General features: G+C 30.2%; 1 protein-coding gene, 1 long non-coding RNA gene and 1 other non-coding gene across 3 annotated transcripts; 1 reads left to right on the top strand and 2 right to left on the bottom strand.

Moving 5' to 3' along the window:
* The first annotated feature begins 218 nt into the window (after positions 1-218).
* On the top strand, positions 219-291 carry TRNAR-UCU. Its single transcript has one exon. It is a non-coding gene; the product is annotated as a tRNA-Arg (tRNA).
* Positions 292-3,663: 3,372 nt separating this feature from the next.
* LOC124926173 lies at positions 3,664-4,582 on the bottom strand. Its single transcript, XR_007098337.1, has 3 exons — positions 4,386-4,582; positions 4,122-4,276; positions 3,664-4,045 (listed from the first exon to the last, which is right to left on the bottom strand). It is a non-coding gene; the product is annotated as an uncharacterized LOC124926173 (long non-coding RNA).
* Positions 4,583-10,566: 5,984 nt separating this feature from the next.
* Positions 10,567-14,267, bottom strand: LOC124927404 (probable E3 ubiquitin-protein ligase HIP1). The gene is made up of 6 exons (XM_047467810.1): positions 14,138-14,267; positions 12,768-13,747; positions 12,638-12,688; positions 11,979-12,077; positions 11,734-11,892; positions 10,567-10,919 (listed from the first exon to the last, which is right to left on the bottom strand). The coding sequence occupies exons 2-6, from the start codon at positions 13,728-13,730 to the stop codon at positions 10,770-10,772; spliced, it is 1,422 nt and encodes a 473-aa protein (XP_047323766.1). The 5' UTR covers positions 13,731-13,747; positions 14,138-14,267; the 3' UTR covers positions 10,567-10,769.
* Between the last annotated feature and the right edge of the window lie 713 nt (positions 14,268-14,980).

Raw genomic sequence — 14,980 nt, 5'->3', positions numbered from 1 at the left:
AAAAGATAAATAAAAAAAATCACTAATAAACAAAGATAAAAATTAGTGTTATAGTACTTATTAATATTCACAAAAAAAAAATCACAAAAAAAAAATCAATGTATTCATGGATTGTTTTAATCGGTTTTCCCAAAAAGACTCTTTGAATGTTATACAATCCTTCTGATCCTTCCGAGCCAAATAATCCACTAGAATATAACTGAGAATAATAAACACAAGCACCCGTGGCCTAATGGATAAGGCGCTTGACTTCTAATCAAGCGATTGTGGGTTCGAGTCCCACCGGGTGTGTATTTTTAAACGCTAGATAAACACTAGCTGATTTTTTCGAAGAGACCCTCTGGGTTCGAGTCCCACCAGGTGTGTATTTTAAAATCAGTTGGTTTTCCAAGGAGACTCTCTGAACTACTATCCTTTCAACCCAAATAATTCACTAGAATATAACTGAGATAAAGAAACACAAGCACATGTGGATTAGTACAAGGCGCTTGACTTCTAATCAAGCGATTGTCGGTTTGAGTCCCACCGGGTGTGTATTTTTAAATGTCGAAATGCACAATCTGAAAAAGTTTAATTCAACATGATAATAACTTTGAAGAATAATAAACATAAATAAAAAATGATTACCAACAAACATATAAACTAGCATTAACTTCCATTGATTTTCCTGAAGAGACTCTCTCGGGTGGGTGTAGAGCGGACAGTTTTAAAGCAGACACCTAATTCATTAGGATTAGGGTTGCAAATGAGTCAAGTCGCTCGCGAGCCGCTCAGTCAAAGTTTGAGTTTGACTTTGACCGAGTTCGAGTCGAGCTCGAGCCGACTCATTTAATATTCAAGCCATGCTTGAACTCATATAATGCTTGCTCAATGCCTTTTCGAGCCTCATAATATATAATATTTTTTATTTATTTAATATTAAAACTCAAAATTTAAATAATATATTTTTTCTTCTCTTGACTTTCATATATTTTTTCATTCTTCACCATTTCTTTCACTTATTCTTCATCATTTCTTTCATTCTTCATTCATTATTCACCTCACCATTTCTTTCACTCTTCATCCCTTCTTCTTCAATCTCCATAATTTCTTTCACTCTTTATCTATTCTTTTTCCGTCTTAGTCTTAGTCTTAGTCTTAGTCTTCATCTCTTATTCATTCACAAGAAGCCTACATGTAATTAAAATTTATTTTCACTTTTACAATAACTATTATTTTTACTTTTAGATAACTTTGATTTCTTTTTATTTTAAGGAAATCCAACAACAAAGAAAAAAATGGTTTAACTCATCGATAAGTTTTGTTCATCATTTTTCATCTATTAGGAGAAACTTATGCTTATATATCAATTTTCATGTATTAGGATAAATTTATGCTTGTATACGTAGGGTTGGATGAATATAGAAAAATAATGATTTTTAATTTTTATCAAAATATGATTGATTGATGATTAAAAAAAAAAGTCGCCAACAATATTAAGGATATAATAATTAGTATATTATATGTAATATTGAAATTGATAAAAAAAAAATGTTAATATATTATATAATAAAAGCATAATATATATAATATTGAAAAAAATAAAAAAAAGGTTAATATATTATATATAATAAAAGTAAATATTAGGGATATAATAATTAGTTTATTATATATAATATTGAAAAAAATAAAATTGATTAATATATTATATATAATAAAAGTATATTATATGTAATATTGAAAGAGATAAAAAAAAGTTTAATATATTATATATAATAAAAGTAAATATTAAGGATATAATAATTAATTTATTATATATAATATTGAAAGAGAAAAAAAATGTTAATATATTATATATTATATATAATATTAAAAGAGATAAAAAAAAAATATTAACATATTATATATGATGAAAGTAATTATTAGAGATATAACTATTAATATATTATATAATATTTAATTAGATAAAAATGGTTAATATATTATATATAATAAAAGTATATTTTGTTGTTGGTATCTATTTTTAAAGTAAGTTAAATTTTAGTTATTTGTTTTAATATTTATTTTTTATATTAGTTATTTTTAAGATTAAATATTTTATATTATTGAATGTAGGTAGTTGAAAATGTGTTATAATTGAAGAGCGTGAGTTAAAAAATATTAATATATTGAATGTTTAAACAATTTATATAATTTAAACTTTTTTTTTGGAATTTTATGTTTTATAATCTATATATATATATAATGATGCTTAATTTTTAAAGTGTTCGGATTACCGGGTCGAGAGTTGTGGTTAATTTGGATATATATGTGAGAGTAAAGGATACTTGGGTCGGATTGTGGGTTGACCCGCCCATAAACTTAAAACGGTTAAAAATAAAATTAAATATGTTATAGGTATGGTTCGAACTTGTAACTTAACAAAACAAGTACAACACTTTAACTAACTAGGCTAATAACACTTTATATTTTAAATTCAACACCAAGTTTGATGAACGCGGGACATTTTAACAATATAAGTTTAACTTTTTAACTAACTTATATATATATATATAATGATGCTTAATTTTTAAAGTGTCCGGATTGCCGGGTCGAGAGCTGTGATTAATTTGGATATATATGTGAGAGTAAATTGATACTTGGGTCGGATTGTGGGTTGACCCGCCCATAAACATTTTCATCGTAATATTTTTTCACGATTTTTTATATTATTACTCGTGCAAATGCACGGAATATAGGCTAGTTTTAATTAATAATGGTGATTTAATGTTTTGGACTATCATGTTTTGAAATTTTGAATAGTTATGATTGTTTCATATTTTTATTTGAAATATCATGTTTTAAATATTGAATATGTATGAAAGTTTGATATTTTAATTTTGAAAATAAGTTTGGTTTGAGTTCGAATTCGAGTTTGAAAATTTAACTTATGTTCAAACTTTTCGAGTCGAGCCGAGCTTGTAGGTAAATAGTCGAGTCGAGTTCAAGCTTAAATTTCACTAGTAAAAAAATGATTTTTAAGGAGAGCAAAACTCTCGGAGAAAGAAAAAATGCCTTCGGTGATAGTGTTCGCCAAGGACAATAAATACTCTCACAGTGTCTCAGTGATATAGTTGTCGGTGAAAGAAAAAAGAGTATCTGCGAGAGCATTTATAGCTCTCGGAGATAAATTATCACCGAAAGCAATGAAAGACTCTCAACGAAAATATTTAATAATTATCGAGAGCTTTAGCTCTACTCTCGGAGAAAGAAAGTTAATTGATAGACAAACAGACATATATTAACTTACACAAAGAAGACAGACAAGTATTAACTCTTCACACTTTATTAGCTTTAACCTATTATTGAATGAGAATAACAGATAGTTTCAATAAACGGTTAATTTATTGAAAAAAATTGAAGAACAATATGTTTGGCTAGATGCAAATCCACAATTGGTTAAATGTTTGGCAAGAGTTTATGCTAATAAATGGTTTGGATACATGTGGGTGTATAGCTGCAATTTCGGTAGGAAGATCAACCGTAGCAGAAGAGACTTGTGAATGTAGGTAGAAGAAACAAGAAGAAGAATTAAGCTTCCTAGAGGTAATTAAGAAGAATATATAATGAGAAGAAAACTTGGCTTTCGAGTATTCTTTTGACGTTGGAAGCGCATCCCTCACACATCATTCCCTACAGGTAGGAAAGGAAAAACAAAGAATATATCAAGTATATATATATTACTACTGGAGGAAACCTTCCACATCTGAGAGACATACATATAGACAATATGAGAAGAGAAGAGAAGATCAAAATGCTTCTTCTTTTTATAAAGATTTACTTGCAAAATTTCCTTTCAACAATATGATACATTATACCATGAACATATAGTCTCCTAGGATCTCTAAGCTTTATGCCTTCTGGTATGAAGGTATCTCTCTAAAAAATTGCTAATAATAAACAAGGAAAGCTTTCCAAATTATCAAGGAATATAAACAAAATGTAAAGAGGAAAAGAAATAAAAATACCAGAAGATAGATTTAAAAATATATTCCAAATGTGTTGTTGTTCTTGGCAAGAAATCATCCTACAGTCAAATGATCAATTATATATAAACCAGCATTCTTCTCTGAAGCATTTTAACAAACAGGTAAGGTGCATACCTGCAACACCACATAGTAAATCATGTCAGCATACTTGATGGCTAAGTTAAGTGGCATACACCTAACAGGCGCAAGAGCATAGCAACGCAGTTTGTTCCTCGGTATTCCAGCTAACTGATCACGATGATTCGCCGCGATTATAGTTGTCAGGGAAGCTACACCGAAGCCCAAAGAATATCTGATAAAACTATCTTGTAAGATTTCTAGAGATTGGAGAAAGAAAATCCTAATTAAGAAAAAGAAAATGAGAGAGTGAAAGAGTACCTTTCTTTTGATCTTATCGCGAGCAGGATTAACCAAGCGGGAACGCCGAAAAAAATAGTTGCAGAGAGTATGCATAGAGCTAGGAGATGTTATCGTGAGCAGGATCGCCGAAGAAAAGAGAAACGAAAGCCGAGAGAGAAGAGAGAAAGAAGAAAGAGAAGCGGCTAAAGCAAAATATAATCTTATCCCTAAGAGAATTCTTTCGCCCTCGGTAACAATAAGATTATCGCCGAGAGCAATACTTTACTCTCGGTAAAATAAATATCTTTGATAGTATTCTTTCGCTCTCGAAGATCTTTCTCGGTAATTGTCAATCTTTTACTAGTGTTTATAAACTCGTTCGATCTTAGTTCGAGTCGAACTAATAAATATTAAATTGAGTCGATCTCGAGCTCAGCCTAATTAGACCATTTCCAACCGAAAAACTCATTTTCAAACTCATTTTGGTGCAAATATCACATCAAACAGTAATTCAACTCCAACCGAAAAACTCATTCTCAAACTCAAAGAATATTCTTATAATATTCTTCCATACATTAACTTTTATAACTTTTTAATATCACCCTATATATTTTACAATAGTATAAATTACACCATAATATTTTAATATTACCCCATTATTTTAAATTTGATTGTAAATTAATTATAAAAATTCATTAAAAATTTAAAAATTACAATACCCAAACTAAATTAAAAGTTATTCTTACAAATAAAAAGGAGATAAATTTTCAAATGTAATATTATAATTTTTGAACATTATTATAAATTTATGCTATATAAAAAATATTATATAAATGAATTAAATTATATAAATAAATTATATAAATAAGTTTAATGTATAAAATAACCTAGATTAAGTTCAGGGGTTAAATGTAAAAAACAAATAAAATTTTGAGTTTCATGAACAGGGTATGCGTTTGCAGGAGAGAGAAAATGGAGAAAACCCATTTTGGGTTTGAGTATTGGTATCGATAGGATAGAAAAATAAGTTTTAGGTTTGGGTGTTGGTATAGGTTAGAGATGGTTTTAAGATCTTATTTGGTCAAATGTCTAGAGACAAACTCCTACATTCCTTTCATTTCAAAAAGAAAAGAATAGCTAATTTTGCAAATGGAGCACCTAACAACGCATCTTCACATACCAAGAACTACGAGATCGAATGGATAAGGTGATTGACTTCAAATCAAGCAATTGTGAATTTGAGTCCACCTGTGTGTATTTTTAAACGTCAAAATGCACAATTTAAAAAAAGTTCGTGTAATTTGATAACGACAAATATTTGGGGCGAAAGAAAGAGCATGTTTATTTGAGTATTTTTATAATTTTTGAGTATTTTTTATTTTACTAGTTATTTTTATTTTATTTTTTGAAAAAGTTTAATATATATTAAAAATGAAAAAAATTATTTAAGCATAACGACAAAATATGACATAAAATGAAAAAATATATATATGAAAAATCAGTACTAAATAAATTATCGAGATCGTAAATCCTCGAAAAGAACGATTAACTCCTCGAGACAGACTCTATTAATTTTCCTGAACTAATCTCAGAAACGTCATAATAATAGTATTATGAATAATATGCATCGAATGACTACAATAATTGAAAGTTCGATGATTTCTCTCCAACCAAATAATCCACCAAAAAATAATTGGGATGGTAACCCAAATATGTAGGTCTTTCATATCAGTCGCGTCAATCCAAACTTCTCAACAACTACCCAAAGACTCGGGCATCAATCAATGAATCACAATAATACTTCACAAAATGCTCTAAATATTAGTCACCTATCGACAATGCAAAAATAAGTGAGTTACCGATTCAACATCTTTGTGACACATAGCCATAATACAATATTTTTCATGCACATATCATCTGTTATAATTCTACCAAGAATGACGCTTCATCCAAAGAACGAGATCTTAGATGGAATCTTTGACTCCCAAAGTTTTTCCAATAAAAATTATATGGAATCATCTTAGCAAACAACTTGTAGTAATGTCCCTACGTGGAAACTATCAATATCTTGTCAACGCATAACATTTTGTCTAAACGGTGATACTTGTTTGCGTCCTACCAAAAATATAATTTTATTATGGGACGAAGTCTCCATAATGTTTAATCTTCATCTATCTATAATTCGGCTAGAGAAACCACTAGAATGAGGATCAAACATGTCGTTAACTGTGACATTTCTACATATAATAATGAAAACAAACTCATGATACGTCGTAGCTAGACTTTTGATACTACACCAAATATCGTCCCAAAATTTAATCGAAGAACCATCTCCACAATGAATCTAGACTGCTAACAAAAACTTTTCCATATAGAATAAATTCCCCTCTAAATGCTACACCCCATTGGATAATTAGATATTTTTGTGAACCAACTAGACCAATCATTACCATACTTACATTTGATTATCGATGCCCAAATATCATAATTTTGAAACTCGGTCAGGCAAACCCAATGAACCGGTTGTCAAACTAGGTTAGGGTGATGAAAAAATTGGAAATGCAATCAACCTAGTTAAACTCGGTCAACCCGTCGGTTGGACTGGAAATCCGGCAAACCAAGTTAACCTAGTGAGTTTATCCTATTTAAAAAAATCACTTCTTTTCTTTCTCACTTATCACTCTCTTAGTTCCCCTCTCCCCGTTTTTGGTTCCCATTGGGTTTACCTATTTCTAGTTTCATGTGGGTAGATTACCAATTTTTAGTTCTAGACACTAAGAATGACAACCTCTTTTCATTCACCTCAAGCTCCACTTTCTACCTGAACTAGTTGATTCCGCTTTTACCAAACTAAAAAATGATTTAATGTGACATTGTTAGTCATAACTTACACCTAGTTTCGTCTCTAGGTAAAAGCATAGTTATCCAAAAATTGAAGGTTGTAGTTTGATTTGAAGCATTGTCTCTCGCATAATCCAATTAAGTCTCTTTTATTTCAACTTTCTTTTAATTTATTGTCATCATTTTCTTGTCAAAGTTATTTTTGTATTATTTTATTATTATATGAAACTCACCGGTTGAACTAGTTGACCCATCGGTTGAACTAGTAACTCAATGACTCAATCCCTTCACTAGGCTGATGATCGGGCCAGGTTTCAAAACTATGTAAGAGACTATTCGACTCCATTATAAATCTACTACACCATTTTGATAGAAGAGCCTTATTAAAAAAATAAGATCTCGAATATCTAGCTCCTTGATCTTTAAAATATTTAATCTTATCTTAATTAACTAGATGACAAAACGATGAGTTAGAAGATCCCTATAGAAATTTACACATTATTCTCTTCATTTTCACTTTCACACTCTTGGGGAGAATGAATAACGACATCATATATGTGGGCAGAAATGACAACACACTCTTAATGAGGATTAATCGGGTCTAACATGACCGTCTCTAACACCCTCCGCAATATGTTGGCTAAATATTTTGCGACAATCTTATAGGATAATGAAACGAGACTGATAGGCCTAAAATTTTTCACATCAATAGTTCGTAGAGCTTTACTAATGAGACATATCAAAGTAGAGTTCCAACTCTTATCAAATGATAAAAAACAATAAAAATTATCAATTGCTTCCATAATTTCAATGTTAGGAATGTCACACCTTCTTAAAAAAGACAAAAAAAAAACATTGCATCCCGGCGTTTCATAACTTTCACACCCCTTAATAGCATCCTCCAATGTAAAACGAGCCTCCAACATATCTTTTTGTGATATATTAATTGAATCAAAAGTTATATCATTCAATTTAGGTATGGCCTTAAATGGCTCCTTAAACAAATCCTGATAGAATTTGACAATACTTGTAGAGATTTCAGGTTCACTATCATGAACTTTCTCCTCAATCGAGATCAAATTAATCACATTATTTCTTGTTTGCGCATTAGAGATCACATAGAAAAAATTGGTATTTCTATCTCCAACTCTTAACCATGTAGCTCTACTTCAATGGCGTGCCCAATTTTTTCCTCCTTATACATATCGAGTAACGTGCTAACAATGTGCATCTGATAACTAACCTCCTTAGTGGAGAGTTCACGAATATCCTCATCCCCGTCAATGACATTATTTTGATTACACAAGTCATTTATTTTAACACAAAATAAAGCACGATCTCTCACGAATCAACTTTTGAGAAGTTTATGCATATTCCTTAATTTCACAAAGATATTACTTGATGGAGAATCAATCGATGACTGATTCACCCACCATGAATGCACACGCGGTATAAAGTCCTCTTTGATCAACCATTTATTTTTTAATCTAAATGGTCGACATGTTCTACATCTTTCAGCGTTCCATCAAGATCAGTCGATGATCTAAATAACTCATGGAAGAACCTTTTGAAATATATTAGAAAATCATCGAAAGATTGATTAACTAATTAGAAATATGTCGATACGAGAATGAACGTGACCCTCATTGTTATTACCTCTCCTAAAGGTGAATTGACCGCCTTCTAAGGAAAAATTTATAAGTTCAAGTTCTTAAATTGTCTTTGAGAACTCGCGCATTATGCTACTATGCATATTGGCCCATTTTCTTTTAGACGGTAATCTAACTTCCAAAAACAATTGGTAAGTTTCAAAGACTAGTCACGTTCTTCATCTCATTAAAAACTCTATTTTAATTTGTGAAAGAACCTGTTCATATGCCGCAAAAATTATCAATCGAAAATTATCCTCCTGATTTCTTATTTGAACGTTAACCGAGTATCTACCCATATTAACATTCATTTTCTCATACATGTCTTCATTACATGCAACAAAAATTACACATGACGCCCCTATAGAATCAAGAGTCTCTCAACCACAAAACTGTCAATTACATAAATCCCTAACGATTCACTAATCCATTTTCTGAATTTTAGTCTCACTTAAACAATTAATGCCGCAACCAAGAGTTTTCATTAATGATTTAATGATACCTATCTTCACATCATCATTTAACTCATAAACGTCCCGAGTAATAATTTTTCCAATTATTGATAAATTCTAGTTGAAAAAATCATTTCTCGGCATCGAGACACGCTTTTCTACTTGTATATAATTTTGTGGTAGATCATTTATCTTTTTCAGCTAACAATGTTGGTAATTTTTCGATGAAAAGTGATTTGTGTGGAAAGTATATGAGATGGGTAGAATCTCGTGCACATTAGGCTACACTTCAGTCTTCTAATTCGATGACCTCCTTTATGAGGATTTATTTTCATCCATTAACATATTATTTTACTAGTTATTATTTTTACTTTAGTTATTTTTAAATAATATTTTTTAATAAATAATTATTATTTTAAATAATTAACCTGGACGAACGAAAAAGTTTTATTGGCAAGATGTGATATAATTCTATAATTTCGTATTTTTTTAATTTAAATTATTATTTTATTTTTTAATTAATAAAAAAATTTGGAGAAAAAAAATCTAAAAAAAATTATCCGTATTCTTCTTGTTATTATTTTAAATTCAGATATATAAAATTAGAAGCACAACTAAAAAAAAAATACAAACCCATTTAAGAGAAAAATTATTTAATATTTTGAGGAAATAAGATTATGCCAAGTCATTCCCTCACCAAATTTTCTCTGACCAAATTCCTTCACCTAATAATTTATATATATATATATATATATATATATATATATATATATATATATATATAAAAGTCTGCTAATATTTATTTTATACGATTTTATTCCATAATTATAACAACTATCACTATTTAACTTTCATTTATTTATTATATCTCTAACTTTTTTAAATAAAATTCTATTTTTTCATAAATTAATAATTAGTTTCTCATTTATTTCCGACAAATCATAACATTTAGCAAACTTATTTATAAAAAAATATTTAAAATTACTTTTGAATCATACTTTTATCAATCATATAATACATTTCATTTTTTAAATAAAATTATTTTTTATTATATATCCCTATCAACTTCTTAGCCAAACATGTTTTCAATACTAAAGGACCCAAGATTATTTTTAAAAACCCTTTGAAAAATTACTTATAGCAAGAATTGAAATAACCACTTCCAAGATTACTTATTAGCTAAAATAGATCATAATAAGAAAGGTTTTCACAGATTCAATTCCATCTTAAATCATTTATGCTGGCTTACTTAGTTAAAAAAAAAATTAAGAACCATATAATAAAGGTATAGTGCAAAAGCATTATTAATTTTGCAATAAAATGAGTCAACAACCAAAGAATTCATCAAAGGCAAAGTTGCCATATTTACATGTCAAATGTTCATTCCCATCCTATTGAACCCTTTTCTGAGTTGTGAAAAGGTAAATCAAAAGAAAGAATTTTACTAGTAGTAAAAATACCATTTCATGTTTCCTGCCATGCTACAAAGAAGAAGAACAGCCTGTTGGAGCTGCTTCAGCTTTGCAGATAGGACACCATTTCTTTACCTGCAGCCATTGATGAATGCAATCCAAGTGATATACATGGTTACAATCCAATCCTCCAACTTCTTCTCCAATCATGTATTCTTCCTGCAACACCCAAATATGCATGTCGAGTGTCAAAAGTTTTATCTAAAAAGGTCACGGTTTCTCATCAAGATCCAGATTCAGATTCATAACCTATTTTTGTTACTATTTTATTTTTTTATTTAATAGTAAATTTTAAGTGTCAAATTGGATAAGTAACTAGAAAATAAATGTTGAATAAGCCAAATGAAATCTAAAATGTATTTGATGTGCAAGTTGATTTTATAAATGTGTGAAACTAATGTCAGGAAAATACTTGAGTACTATTTTACTGTTCAACGGTTAAAATTGTCTATGCACATTATAATACCGAGTTGAGTCATTCATAGATTACAAAATTAAGCTAAGTATTCTAACTTGATTTCATTACTTAGTTTGAGCTCAATGAAAAAAATTAAGTAGCTTTAAGTAACACTTATCAAATGTACTTATTTCAATTTAACACTTAATTTTTCAAATTAAGTGATAAGATGTGTTATCGAATACCGAGGCTCAAAATGTTTTCAATTTGTATACAAAGTGATTCATGGAACAACTCATCCAGCAAGCCAACACTGAACTGGTTGCATCTAACACATGATTTTAGTAAGTTTTAATCTTTAGACCTTAAACAAAGCTAGGTTAAGAGACAAAGGGTCTCCTTGTCTAGATTCATGTATTCAAAATCTTCATCATCTATGGAAACAATGAAGAAGATTTTTGCCATAACTTTCATCTTATGCAGTGCAAAGAACAGCCAACAAAATCTAACCAAATTCTACGAAAACAAAGAAGACATCTAATAAGAGAAGGAAAAAGAAAAGTTGCAGATACAGACCTGACAAATGCTGCATTTGATGTCATCATGATCGCCACCGCATCCCATTGTATCAACAGAAGTTCGTTGATAGATACTTTTCCTAAGATGCTTTAATACATGTTCTTCTGCTATTGCTGTACTAACATTTCCCATTTTTTCTTCCAAGGCTAATAACTCCTATTAGATGAAAACAAAAGATAAACATTAAACATGAATACATCAAAACAAACACACTGAGAATGTCTGAAAAGAAAAGAACGAACCTCGTAGGACATGTTGTCAATGTCGAGTCTCATATCTCTGTGCTGGTCATAAAAACTCATGCCACCGAGAAAGAACTGTGCCTCCATAGCAAGTAATTGCTGTAAAGGGAAACATGGGACTCATGAGAAAATTTTCCTCAGGCTTTGTGATTGGATGTGTATAAGACTATGTTTGGATGGCATAATTATAAGAATAGAAATTGAATTACAACCCAATTCTTATATCTGAAAAATCACGGAATTGCAATTCCGAAGTAGAATTGAAAAGTAAAAATCATAGACATTTTAGTTTCGTTGGAAGTATAGTTATAATTTCAATTCCAAATCCTTATTTTAATCATCAAACAAATAATAAATTTGTAATTGAACCTCCAATTCAAATTCCATGGTGATCAAACATAGCCTAATTGAAATTGGAACTATAATTACAATTCAATTCTTATGTTAGAGAAATCATATAATTGCAATTTCAAAGTGGGAATTATGGAATTTAAACTTAAAACATCATTTACATAGGATTATTCCAATTTCCATTTCTTAATTTAAGTCATCAGACAAGCAAAAATTTGAGATTAGACCCCAATTCCAATTCTAATTGCAATTCCACCGAAACCAAACATAGTCTAAAAGAATTCAAGAATGCAAAAAGAAGAAAATACCTCGCGTGTTATTCCTTCATCTTGGTCGAAATTCTCAAGTGCCCAAAGTACCTAGACATAATAGCATTCTGTCAAACAAGCTCATGTGAGAATAATCAAACATAACAGAGTTATATATAGGTATATATACCTCTGCAAAGCCATCCATGTTATATCTTCGTATGCCCTCTCTTCCCAGTGAAGGAGAAGACCGGCCAGTACTAGAACTGCTGCTACCATCAGAAACAGGGTTAAAATTCGAAACTCTCGAAGAAGATTCCCCAAGTAAACGCTGAGAAGTGCGAGCATAACTGTTTCCTACAAACGATGGTTCAGGCATTGGCACTTCCCAACTGGTTGGATGAGGAAGCACATAGGGTCTATTGTTGATGTTCGTTAATCTCTGTGTTCTGGTTCGTCTTGAATCCGATATGGAGATCCCATTAGAAGGATCAGAAACACGACCCCTTTCAATCGTCGTGGTTGGTCCACTAACCTTCTTGCCTGAAGCCTTAGTTTCTACAACAGGAATCTGCTTTTTCATTACATCTTTCTTTCTATTAAGATTTGTTGTTGATGTTGTGCCAGATGGAACCACATCTTGGGTTGAGTTGCATCTCCCACTTCTTAAACTAAACCTTCTTGCGTTACAGCTTGAAGAATTCTTAGATATCAATGGAAGAACAGACAAACCAGGTGAATTTTCCTGAATACCCTTATTCACCCTACTACTTGATGATGATGATGATGATGAACTTGAGCATCCAACTTCCATCATTCTAATCTTACTAGAACTACCACTAGCCTCAAACGTATCGGTTTTTAGAACCGGAGATGTTTCCTTTCTGGTAGACTTCAATGGTAATTTGGAGATAGTTGCCATGGAAGAAGAAGTCCTTGTAGAACTTCCCACTGTTGCCTTCCCACTTGAAAGTTTACTAGTCTGTCTATTGCTGATAACTTTTGTATGATTGATTCTTCCATGACAACCTAAACGATTACAGAATTGAGCATTCATATCTCCATTATCACTCGTCTCCTTAAACTGAACACCAGTTCCCTTTCTAGGAATAACAGGCCCTCCTCGAGCTCTTTTCCCAGATGATCCATCCATGAATATTTCTCTCAAATCTGTATCAATCATCAATTAGCTAAAAGATAAATTATCTTGTTTCCATCAATCATTACAATAAAAGAAAGGGTCCTTCAACAAATGAATAATTCATAAAGATCAAAGAAAAAAAAAGCATCTTTTCTATCCTTCCTTCACTAATTATCCAACCAACCAAATCATAAAGGATATACGTTATATATACTATCAAACGAACGATTCACAGAAATAACGGGAGGAAAAAAAGCTAAATCAATCATCGCCAAAGCTTATACCTGAATTTATCAAATCAGGCGAATAAAAAAGGTCCAAGATAATGATTAACCATCAAAAGTAACCAAAAAAAATCCATAAAAAGAAGAACTGAAATCAATTTTCATCCGTAAATTGAATAACTATAAAGCTCGTACCTTCTTCGTCTCCGCGTCTTCTTCGGATTCCTGAGGTTTCGTGGAGCGTATGTATGTATGTATGTAAAAAGGAAGAGAGAGGAGAGAGAAGGGAATTACAGGAGAACAAATTAGGTGAAGAAGATGGAGCTTTGAATTATTTTTAAATAATTTTTTTAAAAAGGCCGTCTATTGAGAAATTATGTTAAAAAAATTGGAGAAACGGCAGCCGTCCGATCAAATGTTTAGTAGTTTATTCAGGTAAGGCGGCTATATTAATGGGAGTTGTCTTGGACACGCGTCCTTTTGTAAGCTCCACCAATTTTTATTACTCCATTACTCATACTATTTTTAAATAATTATTATTATTATAGAAATAATTTAGGAAACACAAAAAAAAAACAAAAATGGAAGACCACGAATCTATCCAACGTGATATGTTAAATATGCATAAGAATTAAATAAAAAATCTCTAAAAAAATTCTTGTAGCATTAATTTCGTTTTCAATTTAATTATCTAATTATTAATTATTGAGATAAATCTTTAAAAAATATATCTAAGTTTTGAATCAATTTTTGAGAATTCATAATAATAATAATAATAGATTGAACATAGTATATATTATCAAAATGTTGGTATATCAAAATTTCGATACAAGTTATCAAAATTTCGATAAAAGTATCACTAAGGTATAAATTATAAAGGGGTATTAAGAGGTATAAGTTATATATGTTATTTGTATTTGGTTGAAAGTATAAGAGGGTGGTTATAAATTGTATAGATTTTATAATTTTGTGTTTGGTTGATAGTATAAAAATGTTATATAAAATATAAAATACATTTTTATCTTTTATATTTATATA

The sequence above is a fragment of the Impatiens glandulifera genome, chromosome 2 (assembly GCF_907164915.1).
Source record: "Impatiens glandulifera chromosome 2, dImpGla2.1, whole genome shotgun sequence".
In the NCBI taxonomy this organism is placed as follows: Eukaryota; Viridiplantae; Streptophyta; class Magnoliopsida; order Ericales; family Balsaminaceae; genus Impatiens; species Impatiens glandulifera.
Note: the sequence above shows the minus strand (reverse complement) of the source record. Positions and strands in the feature narration are given on the sequence as shown.

Coding starts and splice junctions, on each gene's coding strand:
- LOC124927404 (XM_047467810.1), bottom strand. CDS start 13,730: ATGGATGGATCATCTGGGAAAAGAGCTCGAGGAGGGCCTGTTATTCCT. Junction 12,689..12,767: donor ACATGGATGGCTTTGCAGAG/GTATATATACCT, acceptor TATTATGTCTAG/GTACTTTGGGCACTTGAGAA. Junction 10,920..11,733: donor TCAAATGCAGCATTTGTCAG/GTCTGTATCTGC, acceptor TGGGTGTTGCAG/GAAGAATACATGATTGGAGA.